Raw genomic sequence first — 26,847 nt, 5'->3', positions numbered from 1 at the left:
TGGCCAGATGGTGAACAAAAGTGGCTACCCATTAATCCTCAAGTTTATTAGCAATCCTTTTTATGATGCTTCTATCCCTAAGCAAAAAAATCTTTGAATTCAGAGAAAGCACAGTGTTCATAGGGTAGATTTGATTTAAGTAGCAGTTTAATTAGCCAGACTATAAACATGTATGGTTACAAGTACCCTGTTTTCTTTAAGTTTGAAGGTAGTTACACATTTGTCATTCAACATATATGAGTGTCCTTTATATGTCACACGCTGATCCAGAGCTTGGGGAGTATTAGGGAAGAAGGCAGACAAGGACAGTGAAGTGAACAGGACATCTCAAAATGATATGGACATAGTTAAGTAGAATAGTATTCTAGGGTGGGATCTCTTCTAGGCATTGTGGGAAAGGAAGTGACATTTGAGAACCGAAGTAGAACTAATCATGGTATCTTAAGAGGAACAGGATGCAAGCCAGTGGAAATGGTGAGCAAAGTGAGATGTAGCCGCAGATGAGATCAGAGAGAGAGGTAGCAAGGAGCCAGTTACATATTCCCTGAGAGTCTATTCTGATAGGATGTCAGTCAAGATTGTAAGCCAGGGAATGAAATAATTCCCAAAGACATTGTAAATTACCCTTCTTTAAAAAATCTTGTACTTATACACATATGTATATAACAGCTAAAAAGAGGCCGTGAATTTGAAAGAGGGGGAGTGGGTATTTGGGAGGAGTTGTAGAGAGGGGAGGGAAAAGATGTAATTATAATTTCAAAAAATATATAAATAAAAAGGGGAAAATATCTAAAGCTTGGGTAAAATTAAAGAGAAAAAGAAACCTAAGCATATATCTAGGATTTTTTTCCCTGTCAATCCATTTGTTAATTGTGCTGCCATTTCATAAAAAGTTTAACCATTTGTAGCATAATGAGTAAGCACTTAAGGCAAAAGTTGTATCTAAAAAAATAAAAGTTCAGTATACTAGGAGATTTATCTATTTTTATTCAGCTTCTCGAATGTTGATAAGGCAGTATGTATACATCTTCTCATTACAATGTAGAGAAAATTCTTTTAAATTTTTAAAGGCTTGTATTGTTTTGAATAGATGAGTCGGGCTAAAAGCCAGCCTAGCTGAATTGGCAAGCTCTGGGTACAGTTGACCCTGTCTCACTATGTAAAGTGGGGAACAATTGAGGGAGGCACCTCGATTGTCAGTTGTCAACCTCGAGCCTCTACATGTGTATACACACAGATGTGAACACACATATGCACTCAGATTGCTCACACATGCATGCACGCACACTGTGTGTGTGTGTGTGTGTGTGTGTGTGTGTGTGTGTGTGTGTGTATAAAAGAAAGGCTTGTGTGGAGAATGGGTTATGAAGGGCAAGAAAGCTTGAGTTTGGAAGGTATTGCTATGGTGTTGGCTAAGGTGAGGTCAGTTAAGGCATTTGCAATGAGAAGGCTGTCTCCATTTATTGAGTGCTTATTCTGTAGATAGAGTCTTCTCTCCTATAAAATTTACACAATGTGTTGGAATTAGGTGGGAGCTGGTGGTGAGGGAAGAGAAAAATGTTTGGTGTAAGTGGATGGTTGATGGTACTGTTTACTGAAGATTGGAGGAGAAGATTTGATGTAGGAAATGATTTTTGTTTATTTTGGCCATGTTAAGTTTGAAATTACTAGTTAGGTGTTCCAAGGGGTAATTATGGATAAACACATGGGTAAAGTAGTTTAAAATTCATAGAGTTTTAAATTTTTTATTATTTTATATGTATATGGGCATTTTGTCTGCATGCATGCCTGTGTGCTACATGTGTGCCTAGTACCCACACAGACCACACAGGGCATCAGATCTCTGAAATTGGAGTTACAGGCAGTTGTGAGCTGCCGTGTGGGTGCTGAGAATCAAATCTGGGTCCTCTGGAAGAATAGCCAGTGCTGTTAACTGCTGAACTACTTCTTCAGTCGTTGTCCCCCACCCCGCCAATTTCTTAATTTTTTTAAATTACATTTGTGTGTGTATGTATGCGCCTGTGCCTGTGCATGTGCTATAGCAAATGTGGAGGACAGAAGACAATTTTCAGAAGTCAGTTCACTCCTTCCACTCAGTCCCAGGGATTGAACTCGAGTTCTCAGGCTTGGTGGCACATACCTTTACTCACTGAGCCATCTTTTCTGATCCTAGACTTAATTTCTTGAGAGATAAATCAGTAGTCATTGCCAAATACATGAGACTTCCTTGTTGTTTGTGCGTCTCTGTACTTCTCCCAGGTGGGTAACTTCCTAGGGGGGCTCGTGGCTCTGATTTACTATACCCAGTGATTCAGACGATCAGCAAAGGGGGAAGGTGCATGGGTAATTGTGACAGCAGGTTTGGAATCCATTCTGATGGGAAGAGACTCAGCTAAGATATTGGAAGGCACCTCTTCCATTATTCCTGGAAGTAAGCCGTCATTCGTGTAGAACCATGTCGTTTACACAGTTGAGACACAAACCACCAAGATCATTAGGAAGTGGAGCATCACCCTGAAACCCCAGTCCCCAGGTGTGCTCCTGTCTTAGCTCTCTGTCACTGTGGAAAAATGCCAGAGACAAGCATAAGGGATTAAGGAGCCCTCTGGGCTCATGGTTCCAGAGGTTTCAGTTCCTGCTGCCAGCATCCATTTTTGGAATGTGGGGAGGCAGAACATCCCAGCAGGGAGTGTATGCTGGAGCCCTCATGATGGCTAGGAAAGAGGAGGAAGGATTGGAGGGGCCCCTCTGAAGCTTATCTCCTAATGGTCCCGTCAGCTGTGAACTCATTGATGATGTAAGCACCTGCCTGGCCCTCCTTTATCCACAGCATCCTCATGGCCGGAGTCAGAGTTTTCAGTATTGCAGTTGACAGCAGGTCTTTCTAGGACACAGCATTTATATTAATTCTCATTCTCGTTCATTCTCTCTCTCTCTTTCTTTCTCTCTCTCTCTAGCAGGTTTTGAGACAGGGTTTTTCTTCATAGTCCTGGCTGTCCTGGGACTCACTCCGCCTGCCTCTGCCTCCCAAGTGCTTAATTCTTTTTCTTCAGGTTCATTTTTAGTTTGTGTGTTTACGGGAGTGCACGTGTACATGAGTTCAGGGGCTTATGGAGGCTAGAAGCAATAGACTATTCCTGGAGCTCACGCTGGAGGCAGCTGGGACTGCTCTTAACTGCTGACCCACCTCTCCAGCTCCGTCAGTTCTTTCTGAACAGTTATGAAGGGATTTTCTGTTCGAGCTTTGCATGAGGTGACATCTTAGAAGAAAGGATTCTACTGGGTCTACCGCATACTTGTTATATATGTGTAAGACTGATGTACAAATTAAAAACAAATATAAAATACAAGCACACACATGAAAAGTGTGTGTATGTGTGTGTGTGTGTGTGTGTGTGTGTGTATTTTCAAAGAAATACCATGGAATCACAAGGAAAGTCCCTAAGGGTAGGTTGGCAAGGGCTTAGGGATCTAACTGACACTGGAAGAAACAGTGCTGTGTGTGTGTTACACACTGTGACTTGGTCAGTTTTGGACATCTGTATTAGAAAAGTGAGCATAGGTTGAATTCATAATTAGAATTAAATGTACATTAAACATTCAACATATATACTCAGTGTGTGAGTAATTATTTCTTTTTCTCCATAGTTCAGTAGCAAATATTTTAAAAATATTTTCACTTTTTCACTTAGCTATTTCTCATATACACATCATTTATTTGTTTTGTTTGGAGACAGGTCTTCATGTAGCCCAGGCTGTCTTCAGAGTATTTGTGTAGCCAGAGATGACTTTGAACTGATCCTCCTGCCTTCTCCCCTTGAGTTGTGGGGTTATAGGTACTCATTGCCATGCCCAGTTTATACAGGGTTGGGATTGAACTCAGGTCTTTGTCCATAATAGGCAAGCAGTGCCAAATGAGCTATGTTTCCAGCCTCAAGAATTCTCAAGTTAGAAAGAAATCTGTGTAACTTGCAAAGGTAGTGCCCCTTTTTTGTCAAACTGCTTTTTTGCTCTAGCTCGATCTGATTCTGGGTGCTAAAGTGATTTCTGTTTCACTGGAGTGACTTATTTCAAAACCGGTTAGTTCAGTTAATTTTTGACTTGAATGACTTTGCAGAAAAGTTGGAAATCACATGCTTTATATAGAATTCAAAAAAATTTAAAAAAGACTGATTCAGCCAATATGGTCCTTGTGCCAAGGGGGAGGGGAGATGGGTGGCTGCGTGGGGGACATAAACCCCTCTGTCCAGAAATTGCATTTATACAGAACAAGTAAACAACTATTTTGTACAGCATGTGAGAGCTAGCTAAATTATATGGAACACAATGAAGGTGAGGCAAGAAGTGTAAGTCACTGTGGGGACTAGGGAAGTGCTACTGAAGAGGAGGGTGGGACTGAGAGCCACCTCAGGCAGAGCTAACTGCAGGGTCTAGGCCTGAGGACCAGAGTAGGTAGGCGAGGTTGAAAAAGCCTTGAGGGCTTTGTGAGTACTCTGTCTGCTCTGAGGAGAGTGGAAAGAAACAAGAAGTGCCTTCCCACAGTAGCTAGAATTACATTATTAAAACCTGAGTAGGCTGGAGGAGGATAAGGCTGGAAGCTGGAAGAGCAGTAATGAAGCTATAGGAGAGGCCTGTTGGCCAGAATGGCTGCTGCTGGGCCAGGTTGTTGGCAGAGAAAGAAGGGGTGAGAGTAACTCTTTTCTGCACATAGTTTGAAGATAGAGTGTCTCGGCATAAACACCAGAGAGCTTGCTTATTATAGTTGAGCTCTTTAAGAAGTAGCAGAGGAGTTGGGGGTTTAGCTCAGTGGTAGAGTGCTTGCCTAGCAAGCGCAAGGCCCTGGGTTTGGTCCTCAGCTCTGGGGAAAAAAAAAAAAAGTAGCAGAAGCATTTCCCTGTTTTCCTAGTGCTTACCTCTGACTTGAAAAAAAATTATAACTCATTAATTTATATGTTTCCTGACTTAGTACTTTGATCTCAGTTTAGTTGACTTGCTACTTGTAATTTATAAGTAGGACATCTAGCCAGACCAGGCTGAGCATTAGCATAGCATCGCAGAAGTGCTGTCAGTGCTGAGGGTGGGTGGAGTTCCCATCTAGTTGAGTTTGGTATTCTTGAAGTACTTAGTGAAGACACTTGACTTTGCCCCTGAGATGTGGAAGTCTTTTCCCTTCCCCATTTTGGCATAGTTTCATATATGCAACTCTGACCTCAAACTCACTGTGTAGTTGAGGATGGATGTATGACCTTGAACTTCTGATCCTCTTGCCTTCCGCTCCCCCAGTGCTGGGATCACAGAAATGGCCAACCAGGCTCAGCTTTTGCAGTGTTGGGGATTGAACCCAGGGCTGGACAAGCATGTCAGCTGAGCTACATCTCCAACTCAAGGTCTCCCCTTTTTAACAGTTACATTTTAATTAACTAATTAATTTGGAGAGAGGCATGACACACTCATGAGAGACAGGAAAACTTGCCTGAATTGTTTCTCTTCTTTTAGTATGTGGTCCTGGGTATGGAAATCAGGCTGTCAGGCTTTTAGGCAAGCATACTTACTTGCTGAGCCATCTTGTGAGCCATAGAGTGACCCTTCTTATGGTGCTCAGTGTTAAGATGTTGGCTTTTATGCATTCTCACTGAACAGAGTGCACAGGAGCCCAGGGGGCAGGCAGGGTCTGGGTCTTTTCAGGAGGTCTCCTGCTTGTCTGCTGCCATCTCAGATGTTGAGTAGGTAAGAGGTTAACGCTGTGTCAACATACCAGAAAAAAATTAACTTTTTCTTTCAGATGTAAATTAAGAAGGACTACATTATTTCCAGTGTGTTCCAAGATTATCCACTAGATATATGAGTGTGAACACGGAACTCAGGCTCAGCCCAGTGTTAAAGTCATGAAGTAGTTAAGGTTGAGATACTTTTAGCACATATGTGTATGTGTGTAGAGATGTTGCTATGTTAATGTAAATTTAAACATTTGTGCTTTTAAAATCTTAAAAGTTTGGCTAATTTTAATTTCCAGTCTGTGTCTAGGATTTAATTTGAATTGATGTTTTCTGAAAAGGCAAGTTGTCACAATTGATATGGTCAGTTTTATTTTCTGTCTGTTAAACCAGTCAAATAGGCTTTTCCCTATTCTCTCTACCTGTCTAAGGGAAAAAAGATTCCTTGGGTTATGGGATGCCTCTTCCCTAATCACCATGGCAGGAATACAGTTTCTGTCAAGATTTGGGAGTCCAAGTAGCACAGGATGTACCACATTCTTGTTTTAAGTATGTAAATCATTTTGGCCGTTGTTGATTTTTTTTTTTTAAGTAGATCTGTCCTAATTAAAAACAAAAACTTAAGCTTATATATATATCTTTTCATCTTTTCTGGGCAGAGAGGCAGATGAAGGCTGTAAAAAACCTTTAGAAAGATTGCTGAACATCTGGCAAGAACGAAGTGTGTATGGCGGCGAGTTCATACAGCAGCTGAAGCTGTCTATGGAGGACTCCAAGAGCCCTCCCCCCAAAGGTAGAAACATCACCACATGTTTACAGCTCTTGGTCTTTGCTATTCCCAACCCCACATGAAAAGCTGCAGTGGGGGCTGCTGTGGCTGCTGGGATCCACCAGCCGCTTTCTGACTCTTCAGAGCAAGATGATCCTGAGCGATGGTGAGAATTCATGCATTGTTGGCAGTGGGCAGGCCTGGCCCTGTGTCCTGCTGCCATGCTCTCACTCCTCACTCCTGTGTGCTCTTCTGGCCTGCCTTGCTCCTTCAGGAACTGTCCTCACACACAAAGAACAACCACTTCTTTAGAATTGTGGCTGACTAAGGAATACCTCGTCCTGGCTCTGACATTGTGCATAGCAGGGCCTCATATAAGTTCCTTGCCCTTTTAGAACTTCTCTTTATTGATAATAAATCTGGTTTTGTATACTTTTATGATTGCCAGTTTATTGTCTATGTTGATCTTGATCTTTACTGAGCCCAGGGTATCCTTGGGAAATATGTATGTGAATTTTAAGGTTTTTAAGAGTTTATGTTATTTGTTTCTCTAAAGAATAAATTCAGATGTTGGTGTTTTCAGTCTTTGGTTAGTTGTAGGTTACTTCTAGTTGGCATGACAATCTCCTAAGTAGGAGTCACTCCGATCTGACTCCATTTATGCTTACTGCTGAGAGTCAAGTCCAAGTACTCACCACACTGAGGAGGCTTTCTAATGTGGACTAATCCACTTACAGATTCTTCTTCCATGCCCTCACGGTGCTCCTGGTTCTTTGGGCAGGCTGAGTTTCTGAGTGCCCTTTTCTCTGTACTGCTGCACTTTACAACATGTCTTTCCACCCCTTCCCCTTGTGACAGTGCATTCTTCAGGAATGCTACCCTGGCTCTCATGGCTTCCTTGCTGTGGGCTGTGTAGCCATCCCCTCCTTGTTCTCTGGTGCTGTGCACACAGCTCTGCAAATGGCATGTACTTACAGTAAACTGAAAGAGGCTTTCTAAGAAAGTGCTTTCAGGCTTTGGACCATTGTTGATTTACTTAGAACTGTTAAAAAAATGCTTCTGAAAAGCAAGGTGTTTGCTGCCTTGGGTTCCAGTAGTGACAGCATTGTGCCTTTGGGAAGTTTCACTCTAATGTAGTTTGGGGAAAATATCCAGCGTTTTTTTTTCCCTATCCCCCCTGCCTTACAGTTCGTTCGGTAGATAGTGCCTGGGACAACAAGCAGGAGAGCTCTTGCCTTAAAGGAAGCTTGAAGCCGATGTTGGAATGGCCATTCAGGCATGGCTGCACACACGTGTTGGGCTGTGCTAGGTACTTTGGAAAGGAGCACAGAGGAGTGAGAAACAATTATACACCACAGGGAGTAGTCACAGATGTGGCAATGTTGGGAATGGCTCCTTTGAGGTGTGGCTTTTTTTTTTTTAAACAGGCTAGCAGTGACATGTGCTGGTTCATTGTCTAAAGGTTCTTCTCCTTTATCCTTTTTTTTTTTTTTTTTAAAAAAGATTTATTTGTTTGTTTGTTTGTTTGTTTGTTTGTTTATTATGTATACAATGTTCTGCCTGCATGCATCCCTGCAGGCCAGAAGAGGGCACCAGATCTCATGACAGATGGTAGTGAGCCACCATGTGGTTGCTGGGAATTGAACTTGGAACCTTTGGAAAAGCAACCAGTGCTCTTACCCTCTGAGCCATCTTTGCAGCCCCCTCCTTCATCCTTTAAAGACAGACACTCAGTAGGTCCCCTGGCTGTGTTGGTCATGGCAGCTCACTCTTGTGTTCCCGGGACCTGGGTGGTCAAAGTCATTTACTACCGTCCTTTCAAACACTCTTGACCTCCCCAGAGGCTCGTTTCCAGATCCGAAGAGTTTGTTCATATTTCAGTAGTGATTTATGAATATCTTCAGGCAACTTACAGAGTTTGCCTTTACAATAAAAGATTTCTTTTGGAACTTTTTAAAAAAGGTTTTTATTTGTTTATTTTTATTTATTGAATTTTTAACTATGTATATATGAACTGGAGTTACAGCTGTGAGCTGCCATGTGGGTAAAGAGAACAGAACTTGGGTCTTCTGCAAGAAGCCAGTGCTCTTAACTACTGAGCCACCTCTTCAGTGCCACCACGGTATAAATTTTCTTTTGATCTTATATTCCTATTCTGGTGGCCACTCCTTTCACATGACACTTTTATGCTGTGATGGCTGAGTGTGTGGAGGTCATACCACATGCCATACGTTAAGTAGTTACTGTTCATTGAGTACTATTGGGTATTTCATATGTGGATTTTCCACTTAACAGTGTATCAATCATTGCTTTGCAAGATGTAAATGGAAGCAGTTTTTCTGTCCTGACCACCTGGTCCCAAATAAATGCATAAAATCTTATATTAATTACAGAATGCTTGGCCAATAGCTCAGGCTTATTGTTAACTAGCTCTTACATTTAAGTTAACCCATTTCTATTAATCTATGTATTGCCACTTAACTCGTGGCTTTATGTGTCCTCTAGCATCTTGCTTCTTGGGCAGCTTGCTGGCATCTCCCCCAGCTTCATCCTGCCTTGCTGTGGGCTAACCAGCTTTATATTAACCAGTGAGAGTAATACATATTCATAGTGTACAGAAGGATTATCTTACAGGGGCAAGACTATAAAATGATCATGTAAATTGAAACTGTGCAAAAATACTTTAATAATACATGTAGAAAATCACAATTCTGTGCCTTTTTTTTTTTTTTTTTTTTTTGGTTAGTAAAAACACTGACTACAAATGTATAGTGAAAAGAAAAAGACAGTAGAACTAACAGTTGCTGTCGATAGGCACAGTGGCACATCCCTACAGTCCCAGGACTCAGGAGACAGAGGCAGGAAGATTGCTAGTTTGAGACCAGCCTGGGCTGCGATGGGATTTGAAGGCCAGCTTGAGCTACATAAGGAGATCCTGTCTCAGTAAACCATTGTCTAGGAGGAAGCTGAACATCAGAAGGCCTGCCTCCAAGGGAAGACCCTAAGTTCCATCTTAGAGCTAGAGAAAAACAGAAAGTAGAAATATTGAAATAAAGTAACTGTCGTTGTAACCAATGTGTCAAAAGTGGTTTGCACAGTCTTGCCTTCAATATTTTAAAACGGGGAGAAATCCTTTTTAATTTTAATGTTTTTTGAAGGGTGGGGATTAGACAGAGGGCTTCGTGTGTGTCGGGTAAGTGTCCTGCCAGTGAGTTGACATCCTCTGCCCTTTTTACTTTATTTTGAGACAGGGTCTTGCTGTGTAGTCCTGGCCTTGAACTCTGAATCGATCTCTCAGCCTCTGTCTGGCTGAGACTGCAGGCATTTGTCACTAGATACACTCTGAAAGTTGCTTTAGTGTGACGTGTTTCTTTGGGGTTACTTCTTCCATCATCATCCTCTTTCTTCATTTTTGTGGCTAACTTGGCATCACTAGGCCCCTCTGCAGTGGTGGCCTCACAACATCACTAGGCCCCTCTGCAGTGGTGGCCTCACAGCATCTCTAGACCCCTCTGCAGTGGTGGCCTCACAACATCTCTAGACTCCCCTCTGCAGTGGTGGCCTCACAGCATCTCTAGACTCCCCTCTGCAGTGGTGGCCTCACAGCATCTCTAGACCCCTCTGCAGGGTAGCAGTGAGCACTTACTCAAGCGCTCACTTCTCAGCTCCTCTTAGTACCATTCAGATTCAGTTCCACCATGGCTTTTGTTGCAGCTTCTTTGTTGTGCTTTCACTTTTATTCTCTACTTATTGTTTTTATGAAATGTGATACAGTATCTATCACTGAGAAATGGGATGACACAATTATCTACTCTCCCGTCCTTGTGGGCTGAGGAACCAATGCACAGTGACTGTCACTGACAGACATTGCAGAAAGGAAATGATTGGCTATTGATTGTGATTTGGGTGCTGAACCATTAGAGAAATGACTTCATCCCAGGACTTAGAGTTGATACGCCTGGCAGTGAGACCTGAAGTGTACTGCTGGGGACTGGTGTCATTTCACTAAACTGTGAGAGCTGTTCTCCATAGTAACATTGTGTGAAACAGGGACAGCCTCTGTCATTGCTGTGGCTGGTTATTTTCTCCCTTTCTTCCAACAAACAAAACTATAAGAAAACAAAAACAAAAACAAAACAGTTTATGCCATTGACTGGCCTTCCTGTCTAACATAGCCAATTCAAGTATAAGATAGAAAACGAAAACTGCATCCTTGGTTCCAGAAGAGACTCAAGTGAACATGTACATACCTTCCTTGTGAGTTACTCTGTACATGTAACAAGTTCTGAGGCGGGTGCCCATTACTCTCTTTTTGACAGATAAAGGTGCTTATGCTTAGTTGTTTGCATACAGTGGGAAGAGTATGGACTTGGGTGTTCTGCCAGGGAGTTGTTTAACCTCCCTAGGTCTTTTTCTGCTTGTAATGGAATGTTCTGTCAGAGTTGTTGGAAAGATGAAGGTAAAGAAACCATCACAATGCTCTGCACATACTTGGTGTCCAATATTTCTTTTCTACACAGATTTATCATTTAGACTTGTTTCCCCCAGTTGTTTGTGCTTGTTTTGTGTTGCCCGATGTGATGCAGTAGGAATGATTTTAGAATTAACACATATATCATAATCATGTAAAAGCACAGGGGACAGATAATAAAGAATGTACCTTGCCATTTGCTCAAAAGTAGTTAATTCTAGGATGAGAACTTAAGTAATTTCTTCCAGTAGTATCAATCACGTTTCTCAGTAATGGTTGTTTTTTTATTGTACAGTAAAATTAGATTTATTCTGGTTTTAAAGAAAAAGTTAAAAGAGTATTTGTACTTGAAATCTTTGACAGTTTTAGTGATGAATTTGTCCTTCCTATTTTTTTTTCAAAAATGATCCTTGGAAAGAATAAAGCTGTTTAATATGCAGTGTGTTCTCTGTGCCCCTCATACATGTTGGTTTACTTCATTGTATCACCTCATGCTTTGTACCATTTTACTGTTTACTTCTTTTGAAGGAAGGAAGGTTCTAACTATGGTAGCTTGGGACATACCAGTTTTAGATGCTTTCCAGTAGCATTTTCTTGGATTCAAAGAGTCAATCTTAGATGACAGACTGGGAACTTTTTGTCTCTTCAATAACATAAGAAGTTACAACCATTTAAAATAACTAGCAAGAAAGTTAGCATGAATCCATCTCTGAAACTGAACACCTCCCACCCTTGAATTTACCTTTAGTCATTGTACAGAACACTGGATGTTTGGGCAGGACATGCAGCTCACATTTTTCACATTTTCCTAGCAACAGAAGAGAAGAAGTCTCTGAAACGAACTTTTCAGCAGATACAAGAGGAAGAAGATGATGATTACCCCGGAAGTTACTCTCCCCAAGATCCTTCTGCAGGCCCCCTCTTGGTATGTGACCCCAGCACAAAGTGACTCCAGGTGACCTCTAATTGAAAGATCATGACCACGAGGTGGCGCTTGTTACTCGTATTGTGACTTGTCAAAGGGCTGCAGATGCAGTAGCCCACCCAGAGCTTCTCAGACATCTGACTTCACCCTGCCTTTCACACCATGACTTTACAATGGGTTTATGTTTTATAAAATATTTGGATTTGGTTTTGTCTCCTAAAAATGAAAAATATTCTAAAAGAAGATTTATATGGCATGATAAAGATATTCTGAAGTACTTTGCTGTGCCTGTTGCTAATAGCATTCTTGTTTAAGCAAACAACTTACTACTATCTAAGGACAGTTTTGTAACTGCCAATAGTGAATTTACTGCACAATAGCCTCTGTTATAAGATTTACAACAGGGAGTTAGCATTTAAGGATGTATTTGCTTTAGATAACCTCCTTTGAAGCAAGTTTGGTTTGGTTCATCTGTTTACCATCAAAGAAAATGAGCCACACTTAAATAGCATTTAAGTAATTTGCCAAGTATCTTAATTTGAATTCAGATCTGTCACAATTCAGAGTCCATGCTTTTTTTTTGCTTTGTTTTGTTTTTAATGTTTTGAGATAAGAGTCTTACTATGTAATGCCAGCTGGCCTTAAACTTGATATCTTCCTGTTATAGCACATTACACCTGTAATACCGCCCTGGGGTGTCTGAGGCAGGAGGATCATAGGTTTAAGGTCAGCCTGGCTATATAATGAGACACTATTAAAAAAAACAACAACAAAACAAAAACAAAAAAACCCACAATACTTCTGCCTCAGTTTCCCCAGTGCTGGGATGACAAGTGCATGCCATCATACTTGCTGTCCATGTCCTGTTCATTGGATGAGACTGTCTCCTGTCATCCTCACTGTATTCTACATGGACATGGTCAGGACATGGTAACTAGGAAGTGTGTGTGTGTGTGTGTTGTGTAGTGTTAAAATGATGGATTAGACAGGATTAAATAATAGCAATGTTAGGCCATATCTTTACTTCTAACACCTTTAAAGGGGAGGAGTTTGGGTTATCCACTTCCAGGGTGAACTAACCATTGCCGCAGCCAGCTATTTTTGGGCCATTGTGCTCTGCCACTTAGCAGCATTCAGTGCTTTCTCAGGGTTTGGTGAAGCCCCTTTAATAGATACAGAATATGCTTTTCTTGTTTTTAACTCGTAATGAGTTAATTCATTTGACATTTTAATATTAGCAATGATCTTTACTTTGTAAAGCAAACTCTAGAAAAAATTTAATCAGCCAACACCCAGCTGTTCAACATCTGGTATTTATGTCTTTTTTCTATGTTATAGACTGTTTCATACTGTAACAATGCTTCATTTGAAATTAAGCAGCATGAACTAGAGTCCATATTCTTAAGTTGCCAAAAATATGCTCTTTAATTAAAAAAAAAATAGAGTTCTATAGAGGTTTATTTATGTGTTATAGACTTAGAACAATTAAGTTTTTGTCCTTTAGAATCCATATTATTTCCATCCACAAAGTCCTGCTCCTAACAACAGTTGTTTGTGTGACTTTTGACCTGTTTTCAATACTAAGTATGGCTGTTTTTATAAAATTTACCTCTAGTTAATTTTCTTTAACCCCATTATGTCTTAATGGATTATATATTTGTCTTTGCCTTTTATAGACTGAGGATGGATTATATTTGTCTTTGCCTTTTATAGACTGAGGAGTTAATCAAAGCGTTGCAGGATCTGGAAAATGCTGCATCAGGGGATGCTACTGTTCGACAGAAGATTGCGTCCCTGCCCCAAGAAGTGCAGGATGTGTCACTGCTAGAAAAAATAACAGGTAAGAAGGTTGTTAGGTGAAAGACAGGGAAGAAGGAGCCATCTGTAGTCATGTTATATCCTAGGCAGAGACTTTCTGTGTGATGGTGGGTGCTTTGCCGTCTTGGCATGTGAAGCTATTCAGCATGCTGAACAAGAAAGTTCTTGGAGGGGCTGGACAGGTAGCTCCACATTAAGAGTATTTCCTGCTCCTACAGGGGACCTGGGTTCCATTTCAGACACCTACATTGGGCAGCTAACAATACCTTCAACTCCCACTCAGGGAATCTGATGTACTCTTTTGGCCTCCGTGGACACTTATACACATATGACGTACTTACATGCACTCATACATAGAAGTAAAAATAATACAAATAAATCTTGGGGCTGGAGAGATGGCTCAGTAGTTAAGAGCTCTTACTGCCCTTTCATAGGGTCTGGGTGTGGTTCCCAGCACCCACATGGTAGCACAACCACCCGTAACTCCAGTTCCAGGGCATCTGATACTGTCTTCTGACCTCTTTGGGCATCAGACACACAGGTGATGTACTTACATGCATGCAGGCAAGCACTTAACATTTAAGCATTTACAAATAAAAAACAAGCAAACAAAAATCTTAAATAAATAGATAAAAGTAAACCACAACAAATGAAGCCTTTGAAACAGAATGAGTAGTGGTCTGAATAGTTACAGCAGAAATGCTGGGTGTCATAGTCGGCCACTCTCTAAATAAGACAACATGGTGCAAATTGTATATGTGTAGCACACTGGAGGTCAGGAAGGGATGAACCCTTTGCTAAGAGGGAAAAAAAAAGGTATGGTATACAGGTGTATTGTTTACTGCACTGCACACTGACAAGCTTGAAGGTGATTCAGTGCTAAGAATTCTAGGTGTGCAGTTGAGCTCATCACAATCACCCTTGGTTAAACAGAGGAATGGACACTGTTCTTGCTTTCTGCATTAACAGTTGAAGAAGGGAGTAAAGTATGAACAAATTTTTTCAAGAGCATGTTCTGTGCCTCATGATAGTCTTTGAAGAAGTGTATTCTCATATGTAAGAAAGGATTGAGACGTTGCTAAGTTAGATATCTTGGCCAAGATCACACATGCAGTGGATTTGGGGATTCCAACCTAGGCTGCATATTGAATGGTCTTCTCACTGCAAAAGCCCAATACTTTCATCCCATTCTCTCCAGGTCATTTCCCTTCTGGCCCCTTGAGCTGGCTGCTTCTCTGGCTTTCTCCATGTTCGTGTGAAGGAAGTCACAGTTACTGAGGCAGTAACTTACTTCAGTTATTGTATTCAGATATCTTTGAGGTTCACTGTATAGCAGATGTTCCTGGTGTCATATCCATAGCCTGTCTAGGATAAAATGTTAATTAGGAGGAGGCAGAGTTGGTGGGCAGTGAATCACTGAAGGAGATAGAGGTGATTAGGGAAAGCTTTCTGCTATGGGAACCTTGAGCCTCCCTTCCTTTGGGTCTGTCTGTATTTTCCTACCACCTCTATGAATCCTCTCCCGAGCCCTTATTGAAAATGCTGGTCCTTTCATTTCCAGTGCCCTACTCCTCTGTAGTTCTGATCTTCAGCTGATGACCAATACAGCACTGTGTATGACTTCCCTTCCTGTAAGAGCCCAGACTTGAAGGCAGAGAATGGTTCTTGTCTTTTGTCCCCTGCTGTCTAAAAACCAAGGCACAGGGGAGGAGCTCAGATGTTTTCTAGGTGATTTGTAGTCAGATTTTGCTTTGGGCTGCCAGCTTACAAATAATGATCTGGAGACTTATTATTAATTGTGAAAGTACAGCCTTACCTTAGGCTTGTCCCACTAGCTCTTATAACTTAAATTAACCCATTTATTTTAATCTGCGTTCTGTTGTGTGTCTTGTTACCTCTTCTCTCCATACTGTTAATGCTGCTTCCTCCAAATCTGATTGTTGACTCCACCCTTCTTTCTCCCAGAGTCTTTTCTGTCCCTGGAAGTCCTGCCTAACCTCTTCCTAGCTATTGGCTATTCAGCTTTTTATTACACCAATCACAGCAATATATTTTCACACAGTGTACAAATCCACACCAGTGATTAGAAGGTTGTACACTGAGAATTTGGAAGGCGGATTGCTGATTGGGGTGAACTTCTTGACATAGGAGAGGGGCTACAGGGACTGTAAGGGCCTCTTGAGTTTGCTGTTAATGGGAGCAGGGAAGTGAGGTAATAGCTCGTAGGGAGACAGCTACAGGTTCCCTCCTGTGCTGGTGGTGTTCTTAAGAAAGGAGAGAAATGGAGGCGATAGGGGGAACGTGGGGATTACCAGAAACTGAGTGTTTGAGTGAGTCAACCAGGAATGCAGGATTCCTGAGCCCAAGTGGAGGGCTGGCCTCAGGAGGCTCACCACGGCATAGGGAGGACAGGCCAGAGCACAGCCACAGTCAGCCCCAGGCAAGATCTGCTTCTGCATTTAGACTGCAGTTTTTGTGTAGCCCCCACCCCTTTTATTGAAAATACTTTTTATGATTTATTCTGATCACAGTTTCCTCTCTCTCATCTCTTCTCAGATCCTCCCCATTTCTCCACCCATCAACTCCACACCTTCTTTTTCTCTTTAGAAAACGAACAGGCAAATAAAAGAACAAATAAATCATAATTTAAAAAGGGGAAAAGCCTAAGAAACACACATATATGCAGACACACACATAAACAAAACATATAAAAACAGAAAATAAGAAACCATGTGTATATATGTATATATATATATGTCAAACAAAGCATTACAGGACAAAATATCTAAAGAACCATTGAGTTCATCTTGTGTTGGCCTTCTGCTGCTGGACATGAGCCCTATCTTTAAATGTGGTTTGTATGTCCAGTGAGACTCTATTGGAAAAAACTAATCTTTCCTTTTCAAGCATTTGACACTTGGAGATAGTTAGGAATAGGGGCTCCAGTCCACTTCCACTCTCAGCACTGGGACCCCATCTGGCTTGGACCTGTACAGGTCCAGTGCATGCTGCCACAGTCTCTGAGTTCATTTGTGCATCAGTCCTGTTGTGTTTGGAAGACACTGTTTCCTTGGTGTCCTCCATCACCACTGACTCTTATAACCTCAGGGTTCCCTGAGCCCTAAGGGAAGGAGGGGTTTGATAAAGGCATCCCATTTAGGCCTGGGTGTTCCAAAGCTCTCAGTACACTGTCCAATTGTGGTTCTCTATTAGTTCTGCAGGAGGAAGCTTCATTGATGATGGTTGAGCAAGACACTGACCTGATTCCCAGCCATTGTGGCTTTGTGTAACTCTGGAGTGATTAAAAAGCTGTTTCTGGGTTCCAATTACTTGTGTAACTGATCTGCTTTTCTTATATTAGTTCTTGAGGGTGAGAATTGATTATTTTTTATCTTAAATCTTAAAATTTAGTGTTTCCTTGACATTTTTTGCCCTAGGTACTCTAGCAATTACTGTTATAAAGAGATGAGTAGTCAAGGACCGACGGCTGTATGCAGTCACTTAGGCTTGTTCCCAGGCCACATCTCCAGTCGAGACTGCGTTGGTCCTCTGCTCCCTGTTGTAGGCCCTCTTCTCACCTTGTTTTGCTCACACTTTCTAAGTATGTGTTCTCTAACCCAAGGAGGGAGGGAAGCTTGGTCTTGGCCATCAGACCCAGTTGGGGAGCCCTCAGCAGCTCGTTTTCCTGGTGTTCACAGAGGCAAGTAAGACCAGACAGCTGTTCTGTGCTAGAAATTTCTCAAATCCATTGCCTTGAAGAATGCCAAGAGCCCCAGATTTGTGTCACTGAGTTGTCTATGAAACTGCTGGCTGGCAGCTCTGGTGCCCTTTGCATCAAAGCATCAATCTGCTATTTTCATCCAAAAGACCCTTTTGCTTTTATTTATTTTTAATATTTATTTTTTATTTATGTGTATGTGTGTGCCTGCATGGATTTACATGCACCATATGTATACAGATGCTGAGATTGCTTTGGATCCTCCAGAAGTGGAGTTAGAGGTGATTGTGAGCTACCTGATATGGGTGCTGGGAACCAAATCAAGTTCTCTACGACAGTAATAAGTGCTCTTAACTACTGAGCCATCTCTCCAGCCCCCAAAAGACCTTTTAAAGCAAGATGCATGTGTTTAAACTTATGCCCCCACCACACAATTGCAGCAGTTCTTTGTGGATCTGAATCCTTTTGTCTCTGCTCATTTGCTACACCAGCCTTTGTTTAGCACTACATTCTAAGAATCCCATTTCTTAGAATTCAGGGCTTGCTCTTCTTTCCCCAAAGCATGGGTGACAAGCCATTATTAGGACATGAAATCAGTCTGGTCAATGATGACCCACACTTTAAAAATACAACACAAATGTTTTTGCACATGTAAGAAAAAGATGCTTCCCTCTTCCTTTCCTTCCTTTTTCTTTTTTCTTTTAGAATCTTGCTGTGGAACCCAGCTTACTTGGAATTTCTTCCAGTCCTCCTACAAGTGTGACCTACCATACATGGCATCTTATTTGTATTTTTATGAACTTTCCACTGAGGATCATGTTCAGATACATTTGAAAGGCCTTTCCTCCTTTTCAGACCCTGTATTTTGCAAGTGAAGGAGAAAAGCTCATTCTCAGGTGCCACACTCTTTCTCTAGTGAACAGAGGCCTGCAGATCAGCTTCTGAGACCACATTCTGAGCCTCTCAGACAACTTGTGTTTTCTCTCAGTCTCTCCACACCCAAGATGTGAGAGCAGTGGACAGAGTGTTCTTAATGCGGCAATAGGAGAAAACGCATGTCATCTCAGAGGCTAGGGAAATCATTTCACAGATGACCTTAAATATCTGTGTGCTGCTTTGCTTTGGAGAGCTTTTGCTGGAAGCGCTTTTCAGCCTTCCAGCTGTCCTGCCCGATCCTGTTGCCTCACTTCAGGCGATTCAGAAATGTGTCTTGTTGACAGAGTTGGCACCTTTGGATTCTTGGCTAGCCAGCATTGTTGGTTCACGGGTTCTGGTTTATTTTTGGACTCTGAACCTTCTCTCAGGAATGTTTACAATCATACCTATGTGATTTGTATGTTGTCTGTTTTCTGCTCTTATTTGTACTCAGACAAAGAGGCAGCTGAACGTCTTTCAAAAACGGTAGATGAAGCATGTCTGTTACTAGCGGAATATAACGGGCGCCTGGCAGCGGAACTGGAAGACCGGCGCCAGCTGGCTCGGATGCTGGTGGAGTACACCCAGAACCAGAAAGAGGTTTTGTCAGAAAAAGAGAAAAAGCTAGAAGTGAGTACATTGCAGAGCAGACCCAAACTGCCTGGATTGCCCTCCTACAACCCATTTTATTCCTGGATCAACCTTTTTTTTTTTAATCTTTTGAAAGCAAATGAGATAGGAGCATCCATCGGATAACTATAATTACCAGAGCCTAGTTAAAATGGAAGTCACGCTTTTACGTGTCCAGGAAAGAAAAACTCACATTGTGAAAACAGTGGCCTCTCAGACACAGCATTTAGGATCTTAAGGTTGCTTCAGTTTAGTGTCACAGTTGAAAAATTGTGAGTTGAGCTGCAAAAGGGTCAGCAAAACTAAAGGGTACTTAACTGGTTATATTTGGGAATTTGAGTTGTTTTCAAGGTTTATTTCCGACATATACACGTGCTTGCCAGTAAGTCACCTGCCTACTAGCTCTTCCTGTACTTATTCTACAAGTTCAGTCATGTTCATGTAGCCTGATTCAAACTGTGGGCAGGAACCCATTTTTCCAACATTGAGAGCATGTGTCTCAGTGTCTCCAGCAAGAAAGGATTTAGAATCATCCCCTCACCATCTGCTTCTTTTAGCTCCTTGTGCCTGGGGAGCAGAGACAGTGGTGTGGCTGTTGGGGTTCTGTCTGCCTTCCATTGTTAGATTTTGTTTCTTGGAGTTTCTCCTCTCTGCATTTCTAGGATGGGAAGAGGGGTCTGAGTTAGAGAATAAGTCATAATGATCACAAGAAACCCCTCACACAGCCCCTCTGTAGCTGAGGGAGTGGAAGGCCACCCTTCTCCCTCGAGGGAGGGAGCATTGAGCTAGCTCTAATGATTGTTGCATTTATCACTCTTTGGTCAGCTGACTAGAGAGGGACTGCTGTGTTCTTACCTGAAATGATTATGGAGCTCTAATAGCTAGAGGTGCCAGCTTGAGTAGTGGAAGATAGGAGACAGCTGAGCAGTAGTGTGGCTTTCTTGTAGATTCAGCACTGACCAGAACTCCTAAAGCAACTACAGACGGCCATTTATCTCAAGCGCTCATCTTTCACTGAGGAAGCATTTCAGCACTGTACCTTGGGACTAATAAGAGATTGTAATTAATGATTCTGGTTGTAAGTCATCGTGCCATCTGTTGAACTGCCCCTTGGCGACACATTAAGGGCTTTCTCTGATCTGTCAGACATTGATTATCATGAGCAGCTGTTGTTGGGTGGAACGTGGCAAGCCACCATAGAGGACAGTCTTTGAGAAGGAGACTGTTGGGAGAGCCTGTTAACTCTTTGTTCTGTCTCTTCCCCAGCTGCAGTTAGCTGTCTGTTTCATAGGGGGCCGTCTGCACAACAAGTAGCTTACTGGATGCCCCAAGAGGTTTGAGGCACAGAAGGTCAGAGGTCAGTCCATTCTGTAGCTTTGCAGCCCCATTGTTGCTATTTCACAGAATGGCATGACACTGGAACCCAGCACTTGAGGATGGAGTAGGAAGAACCTGGCGCTGCAGGACAAGAACATTCTCTGTGAAAATAAAATGAAATTTGCTGCATTTTAAAAAGCAAATGACTAGATAAAATGTAAGAGGCTGATGGATGGTGTTACCTCTTTATTTGTGCTTGCTAAACACATGAACAATCTGCTCTTCTGAATATACAGTTTTCTCTCACCCCTTGTAATAGACAGATCTTCATTCTGTCCTGGTGGTGATGGTAATACCCAGTGTGCAGCTGGAACGAAGCCTCAATGCTGCATCCCCTCCACCTTCCTTTTGTAATGGTTGTTCCTCAACACTGCCAAATCAGAAGGCTGTTAAATCTTGTTTGGAAACCTTTTGTTGCCTTCAGTTTGTAAAGGCTACAGTTGATAGACTTGTGGATGTATAGGTATTTTCTTGGGAGTCTTTCCCCACAGCTCAAATTTGTTAACACTTAAGGGTTTGTTTGTTTGTTTGGTATTTTATTTGTTAATTTTGTATTTTCCTTTAGATAGCAAACATCTTACTTCTCTTTCATTGAGAACTTTATGGTGAGTGTCTAGTAGCTTCTGGGTCAGAGTCTAGAGGGAGGAGGACCCAATCAGTCTGGTGTCAGCAGCATAGGTAAACCAAATGGTTAAGACAGTTGACAGTTCTGGTTGTGGTTTAAGATAATCCCTGATAGGAAATAAAGCCTTTTTTTTTTTTTTTTTTTAAGGAAATGGTAATTAAAGGAAAGAAATATGTTGATAAAAAGGGAGCAGCCAGAGGCTTCTCAGGAGCAAAGGGTTTCCCTGATGTCCAGAAGCCTGCTTACTTTCCTCAATGACTTGCCCTCCATCAAGAGAACTGTCTTTCAGCTCATCACATCACATCACACTGAAACAGACCAAGAAAAATCTTGTTATTAATAACATTAATTCCATCAGATGTTTATTAAGGATGTACACCAAGTATCAAATGCATGAGCTGTTTTGGAACACCAGATGCCTCCAGCTGGTCTCCTGAAATCTGGTAGACACTATGCTCTTTGGCTGCTGTCATGGCACTAGGGATATATTTGTTCTTCAGAAAATGCTTGTTCTTTGACTCAGATTCCTCAGTGGAAGTCACCTTTTCCTAGAAAGAGAGTTCTTGCTAGGTTCCATTAAGTGGTTTAAACAGATTTGCTGTACTGTCCAGCTGCAGAGAAACTTGGTAAAGGTGACTGGTAGAACAGCCTACTGTTGCTCTTGTGAACCTTTCCTTTCTCCTTTAAGTAGAATTAGGGTTCATTTAGAGATGATACATTTTAACATTTCTGAGTGTCATGGTTGACACTGCTGTACCACTTTTCCCTTAAACTCCAAGCAAGGTTAAAGGAAAAGCTGATGGAAATCCGTAATTCTTTGTGTTGTGAACAGAGAAAACCGAGACATAGGAAAGAAGGCTGTGGAAGGGACCAGTGTTACTAACAGTTCAGAAGCCAAGCTACAATGTGGAGCCTAAAGCTAGGCTGGCTCAAAAAGGTGAGAACCAAAGGCTCACCAGAACAGCTCTAGACATCACTTCTCAGAACAAAGGGAACTTTGTTTCTTGCTGACAAAGGTGACTCTTAGGCCAAGCAACTGCTTAAAGCTCCCAAGCTTTAATCTGAACAGGTTGTTCAGAGTTCCTGTCTGTCGTTTTGGATGAAAAGTGGTGTGCATATGTTCATCAGAGCCACCAGGATAAGGAGGGGAAGGAGGTAAAGGAGAGAAGCCACTTGTACAAGCTTTAAGAAAGAAATAGGCTGGAGAGGTGGCTCAGAGGTTAAGAGCACTCTGCTCTTCCAGAGGACCTGAGTTCAATTCCCAGCACCCACATGGTAGCTCACAACCATCTGTAGTGAGATCTGGCGCCCTCTTCTGGCCTGCAGGCATACATGCAGACAGAACACTGTATACATAATAAATAAATAAATCTTAGAGCGCTTGGCTAGGCCCTGAGTTTGGTCCTCAGCTCTGGCCAAAAAAAGAAAGGAAGAAAGGAAACAATGGAAGAGTCAGGTGCCTGCAGTCTTACCTCCTAGCACAGCAGCTTCTTGCACTAAGTCATGTGTATGTCCGTGACCTAGGCTGAAAGAGGTGGCTATGGTACACAAAGACTGCCAAGCAGGAGAGGGCTCCAGATGCATCCCTAGCTACAGGTTTGATTGTAGGTTGAGATGAAATTTATATAACATAAAGTTAACCATTTTAAAGAGCTGACATTTAGTACTTCAGAGTATAGAGCTGCTATCCTAATATTTCCATCACTGCCCTTACCCTCTCTCTCTCTGCCCCTGGGGATTTTATATACTTGTGCCTCTTCTTTCAATTAGGTAATAAATGGAGATTTATCCAAAAAGTACCATGTACCAGTACCTCATTCTTACTAAGGATGAACGTTAGTGCAAATATTGGTAGTTACTGCAATAGTAATAGCTATTAGCTATTATATGGATCTGCCACAATTTGTTCTTTTTTATTGATGGGCATTTGAATTACATCCACTTTTCTGATACTATGAGTAATGAATAATGCTGCTGTAGACAGTGATGTACAAGTTTTTGTAGACATTTTTTCGTTTCTCTTGGGTGTGTGTTGTACGAGGATTGAGGTTGCTAGATCAAATGGTTATTCCTTGTTTAACCTTTGACATCCATCAAACTGTTTCCCTGAACAGCTGCCCCATTTTCTCTCTCTCTCTCCCTCTCTCCCTCTCTCTCTCTCTCTCTCTTCCTTTTCTTTCTTCTTTCTCTCTCTCTCTTTCTTTCTTTCATTCTTTTTTTTTTTTTTCAAGACAAGGTTTTTCTGTGTAGCCCTGGCTGTCCTTGAACTTGTTCTGTAGACCAGGCTTGAGATCTACTTGCCTCTGCCTCTCAAATGCTAAGATTAAAAATGTGTGCCACCACTATCTGGTGTCAGCTGCCCCATTTTCTGCTGCTACCACTAATGTACAGGCCTCAGTTTCTTCACATCCTCGACAATACTTAGCACTTCTTGCTTCTATCCAACCTAGAGAATGTGAGCTTGTACCTGTGATGGTTGATTGGTGTTTCCCAGAGTAGCAGTGGCAGTGAGCATCTTTCCTTAATCCATGACCGTTTGTTGTCAGTGTTGGAAGTGTGGTCTGTTCAAGTCCCTTTGTCCACTTTCAAGTTGGGCTGTTTGCAGTTTGAATCTCCGGCGTTCTTTATGTGTTTGGATAGCTGTTTTACCAGATAAGATTTGCAAATATCTTCTCCTGTTATGAAAGTTGTTTGTATTTTAATGAGTTCCAGTTGTACTCTTCATTTTTCCCTTTGTTGCTCTTGTTTTGGATGTTGCATCTAAGAACTCATTGCCCAATGCCAAGACGTGAAACTTTCCTACTTTGGGTTTTAGGAGTTTTGGTGTCTGAGCTCTTACATTCAGGTGGTCATCGATTCTGAGTTAGTTTTGTATGTGGTGTGAGGTAGGGAACCAATTCCTGTTGCGTGTAGATGTCCATTTGCCCAGCAGCATTTGTTGAAGTGACTGTTCTTTCCTGCAACTGAATGTATGACACCTTGTCAAAACACAATTGGCCATAGATGAACTCTGTATATCCCATGATGGTACCTCACTTTTGGCATGTAGCTCTGTAGGAAGTTTGAAAGTGAGAAGCATAAGTCTTCGATCTGTTTTCTTTTCTTTCTTTTTTTTCTTTCTCTTTCCTTTCTTTTTTTCTTTCTTTCTCTCTCTCTCCCTTTTTTTTTTGTTTGTTTGTTTTTGTTTTGTTTTGTTTTGCTTTTCGAGACAGGGCTTCTCTGTGTAACACAACAGCTCTGGCTGTCCTGGATCTGGCTTTGTAGACCAGGCTGGCCTGGAACTCACAGAGATCCATCTGCCTCTGCCTCCTGAGTGCTAAGATTAAAGGCATGTGCCACCACGCCCAGCCTGTAAAACCTCTTAAAATTCCGTATGAATTTAAGAATTTCCCATCATCATTTCAATCTCTGCAAAAGAAAAAAAGAGCCATTTGAATTTTACTGTCAGCTGCATTTAATCCTTATTGGTGGTGGGACCTTGTTTTTGGTCTGGAAACAAGAGCTAGATGGCCTTACATTAAGCCTGCTGTAATCTCTGCTGTAGAATTTTAATAAGTGTACCAGAGTGTCACTTACTGATGTGGTTAGCACTTTGAAAGCCCTGTCTAGGCACCATAAGTCTCCTTGGCACACATTGAGGGTAGAAATGTCACTCCTCATCTCTAGAAGGCATGCATATGTACCCTCAGCAAAGCTCCCAGGGGTATGGATGTCTATTTAACAGGATGTGATATGATTTTGAATTGGTGAAGAAACTCAGACCTGGAGGGAACTAGCCACAGGGCAGGAATAGAACCCAGGACACACACATCTCATAACTTTCCGTTCAGGTTTGTAATGCTTGGTTTTTGAAACTTCATTCCAAGAGAAAAACAGCAGGAAGACATCTCCCTCTTCTATAAGAGCAGCTAGAGTTGAGTCATTTAGACAATCTCCAAAGCATCTAGTTGTGGAGCAGTGATACCTTATGCAGGGAAGTGGCAGTGATGGCGGGCAGGCATTCCCAGGGTGGTCTGTGAGTATTTGAGAGTCCACTCTGCTCCTTGTTGCTGTCTGTGTGCCTATGCGCACGGTCTGGAGGCAGGGGAGAAATGAACTTGAGGCTGTTGCTGTTTCTCCACACCTCTTCTGGCCTGTAATGAATCCTTAAGAATTTGACTTCGGACAGCACAGCTGGGAGGGCAGAATATGTAGAATCCAGCGTTGCCATGTGACTCTTTGTATTTCTGTGTACTGCAGGTTTTAACAACTCGAGAAATTCTTTGGCTCCAGCCTAGGGGCTTCTAAACCACACTGATGGCCTGTTGGTTTTGGCAGCCTCTCTTCCTCCTCTTCAGGGTGCAGATGTTAGAAACATTTGTTTCAACCATGGGACAAACAGTAGGTGGAGATAGAGAGCTCCCCTTTGTCAGCTTTGAAATACATTCTTCCTCTTTCCCACAGGCTCAAAGCCACTATCTTATCTCACTGTCCCTTACAGTAAATGCAGGCAGTCTAATGCTTGTTTTTCATAAAAGAATTAAGTTCAAGGTTTATATAAGGACCTCAAGGTCGTAGTGTCAGTACATGATCTCCTAGATCTAGTACATGACTAGAGCTGGCCCACATGGAGCATGTCAGAATAGCCTCGTGGCCTGAAGTAGACTCAAGCTGGCCCCACCTGTCTGCCTTTGTAGCACACAGCTCTGTCCTCACTAGGCCAGCATTATCGGCTCTAAGGGCAGTTAGAACAGTTACTGAAGGGTGATCACAGGGTCTGGTACCTAGATTATTTCTGTAGTAGGCTGTGGCTTGCTCCCTGCCTTGTTAGGGGCCTTTTCCCCCTCCTCTCTTCCTGGTTCCCTCCAATCTCTGTGGACTCCTGTTGAGTTGATATTTGGGGTTCCATGAGTGACATGGAACTAGACATTGGGGTATTGGATTCCTCTTAATCCTTTTACTTGACTAGCCCTTATAGTATAGGCCAGATTTATATACAGAGCAGCTGTCTAGCAGGATGTGAGTAGTATGTATGTGAGTGCAAGTATTGCGTTGCTCGGAGTGACCCGAGGATCTCACTTATGCTAGGGAAGTGCTGTGCTCTGAGCTGCACCCTGAGCTGCACCCCCTAGCCCATTGTTGTGGCTGCCTTCTGTGTAGCCTTGATGAATTTCTGCTGGTGTAGATGTCACATACGTGTGTGCAGGTGCAAACTGGCTCTGTCGCTCCCCTAATTCCTGCCTGGTACAAAAATCAGCCATTCTTACACTCCAAATACTCTGTTTTTTCTGATTGCAAAAATAGTAAATCAGAGGAAACAGATAATGCATGTAAGGAAAGAATCATAACCTCATTAGTTTATAATCTACAAAGACTATGTGTTAATTTTTGTCTAGTTGCTTTATTTTTCTTTCTGTGAGTGTTAAATGGAGAGCCAAGCATGGTGGAACACACCTGTAATTCCAACAGTGAGAGAAGGTTGAGGCAGGAGAATCTGAAGTTGCAGGCTTGTGCCAGCTTGGGTTGTACATGGCATTTTCTCCCTAAGAGAAACCTTTGGAATAAGGGGTGATGTTTAGAGATTTTTAATCTTGTTTTTTATTTTGCATAATTACTTTCCTTGCTAACAGAAGCTGTGAGCAGTTTGGATACCTGTGGTCCCTTGTGAGCACTGTTCTCCTCAAGGCCTCTTTATTTCACCCTGCACCTTCTCTGCCGACTCAGTGTTTGGATGGTTGTCCTCTAGATTTCTAGAGGTGTCTCTGGAAGCATGTGGGGGTCTGTGTCTTTGTGCACACTGAAGAGTATTTGTTTCAGGGTCTTCCCCCACCTGCACTTCTGTCTTAGGAGCTCTCGTTCTCTTCCAAAACCTCCAGATACAGCTCTCTCCAAGATAAGGGGAGTCT

At 42.1% G+C, this 26,847-nt stretch overlaps 1 protein-coding gene across 4 annotated transcripts in view; it reads left to right on the top strand.

Moving 5' to 3' along the window:
• The window catches only part of Rprd1b (regulation of nuclear pre-mRNA domain containing 1B), a 50,138-nt gene that overhangs the window by 9,836 nt on the left and 13,455 nt on the right, over window positions 1-26,847 (top strand). For 3 of the 4 annotated variants that reach the window (XM_036184181.1, XM_036184184.1, XM_036184183.1), the window contains exons 3-6: window positions 6,374-6,507; window positions 11,767-11,879; window positions 13,593-13,719; window positions 18,785-18,960. In XM_036184181.1, coding sequence (XP_036040074.1) covers window positions 6,374-6,507; window positions 11,767-11,879; window positions 13,593-13,719; window positions 18,785-18,960 — 550 coding nt within the window. The remainder of the gene's footprint in view (window positions 1-6,373; window positions 6,508-11,766; window positions 11,880-13,592; window positions 13,720-18,784; window positions 18,961-26,847) is intronic. The other variant, XM_036184182.1, reaches the window with a different exon arrangement.

This window comes from Onychomys torridus, chromosome 4, assembly GCF_903995425.1.
Source record: "Onychomys torridus chromosome 4, mOncTor1.1, whole genome shotgun sequence".
NCBI classification, from domain to species: domain Eukaryota; kingdom Metazoa; phylum Chordata; class Mammalia; order Rodentia; family Cricetidae; genus Onychomys; species Onychomys torridus.
This window is presented reverse-complemented; position numbering and strand designations above follow the sequence as displayed.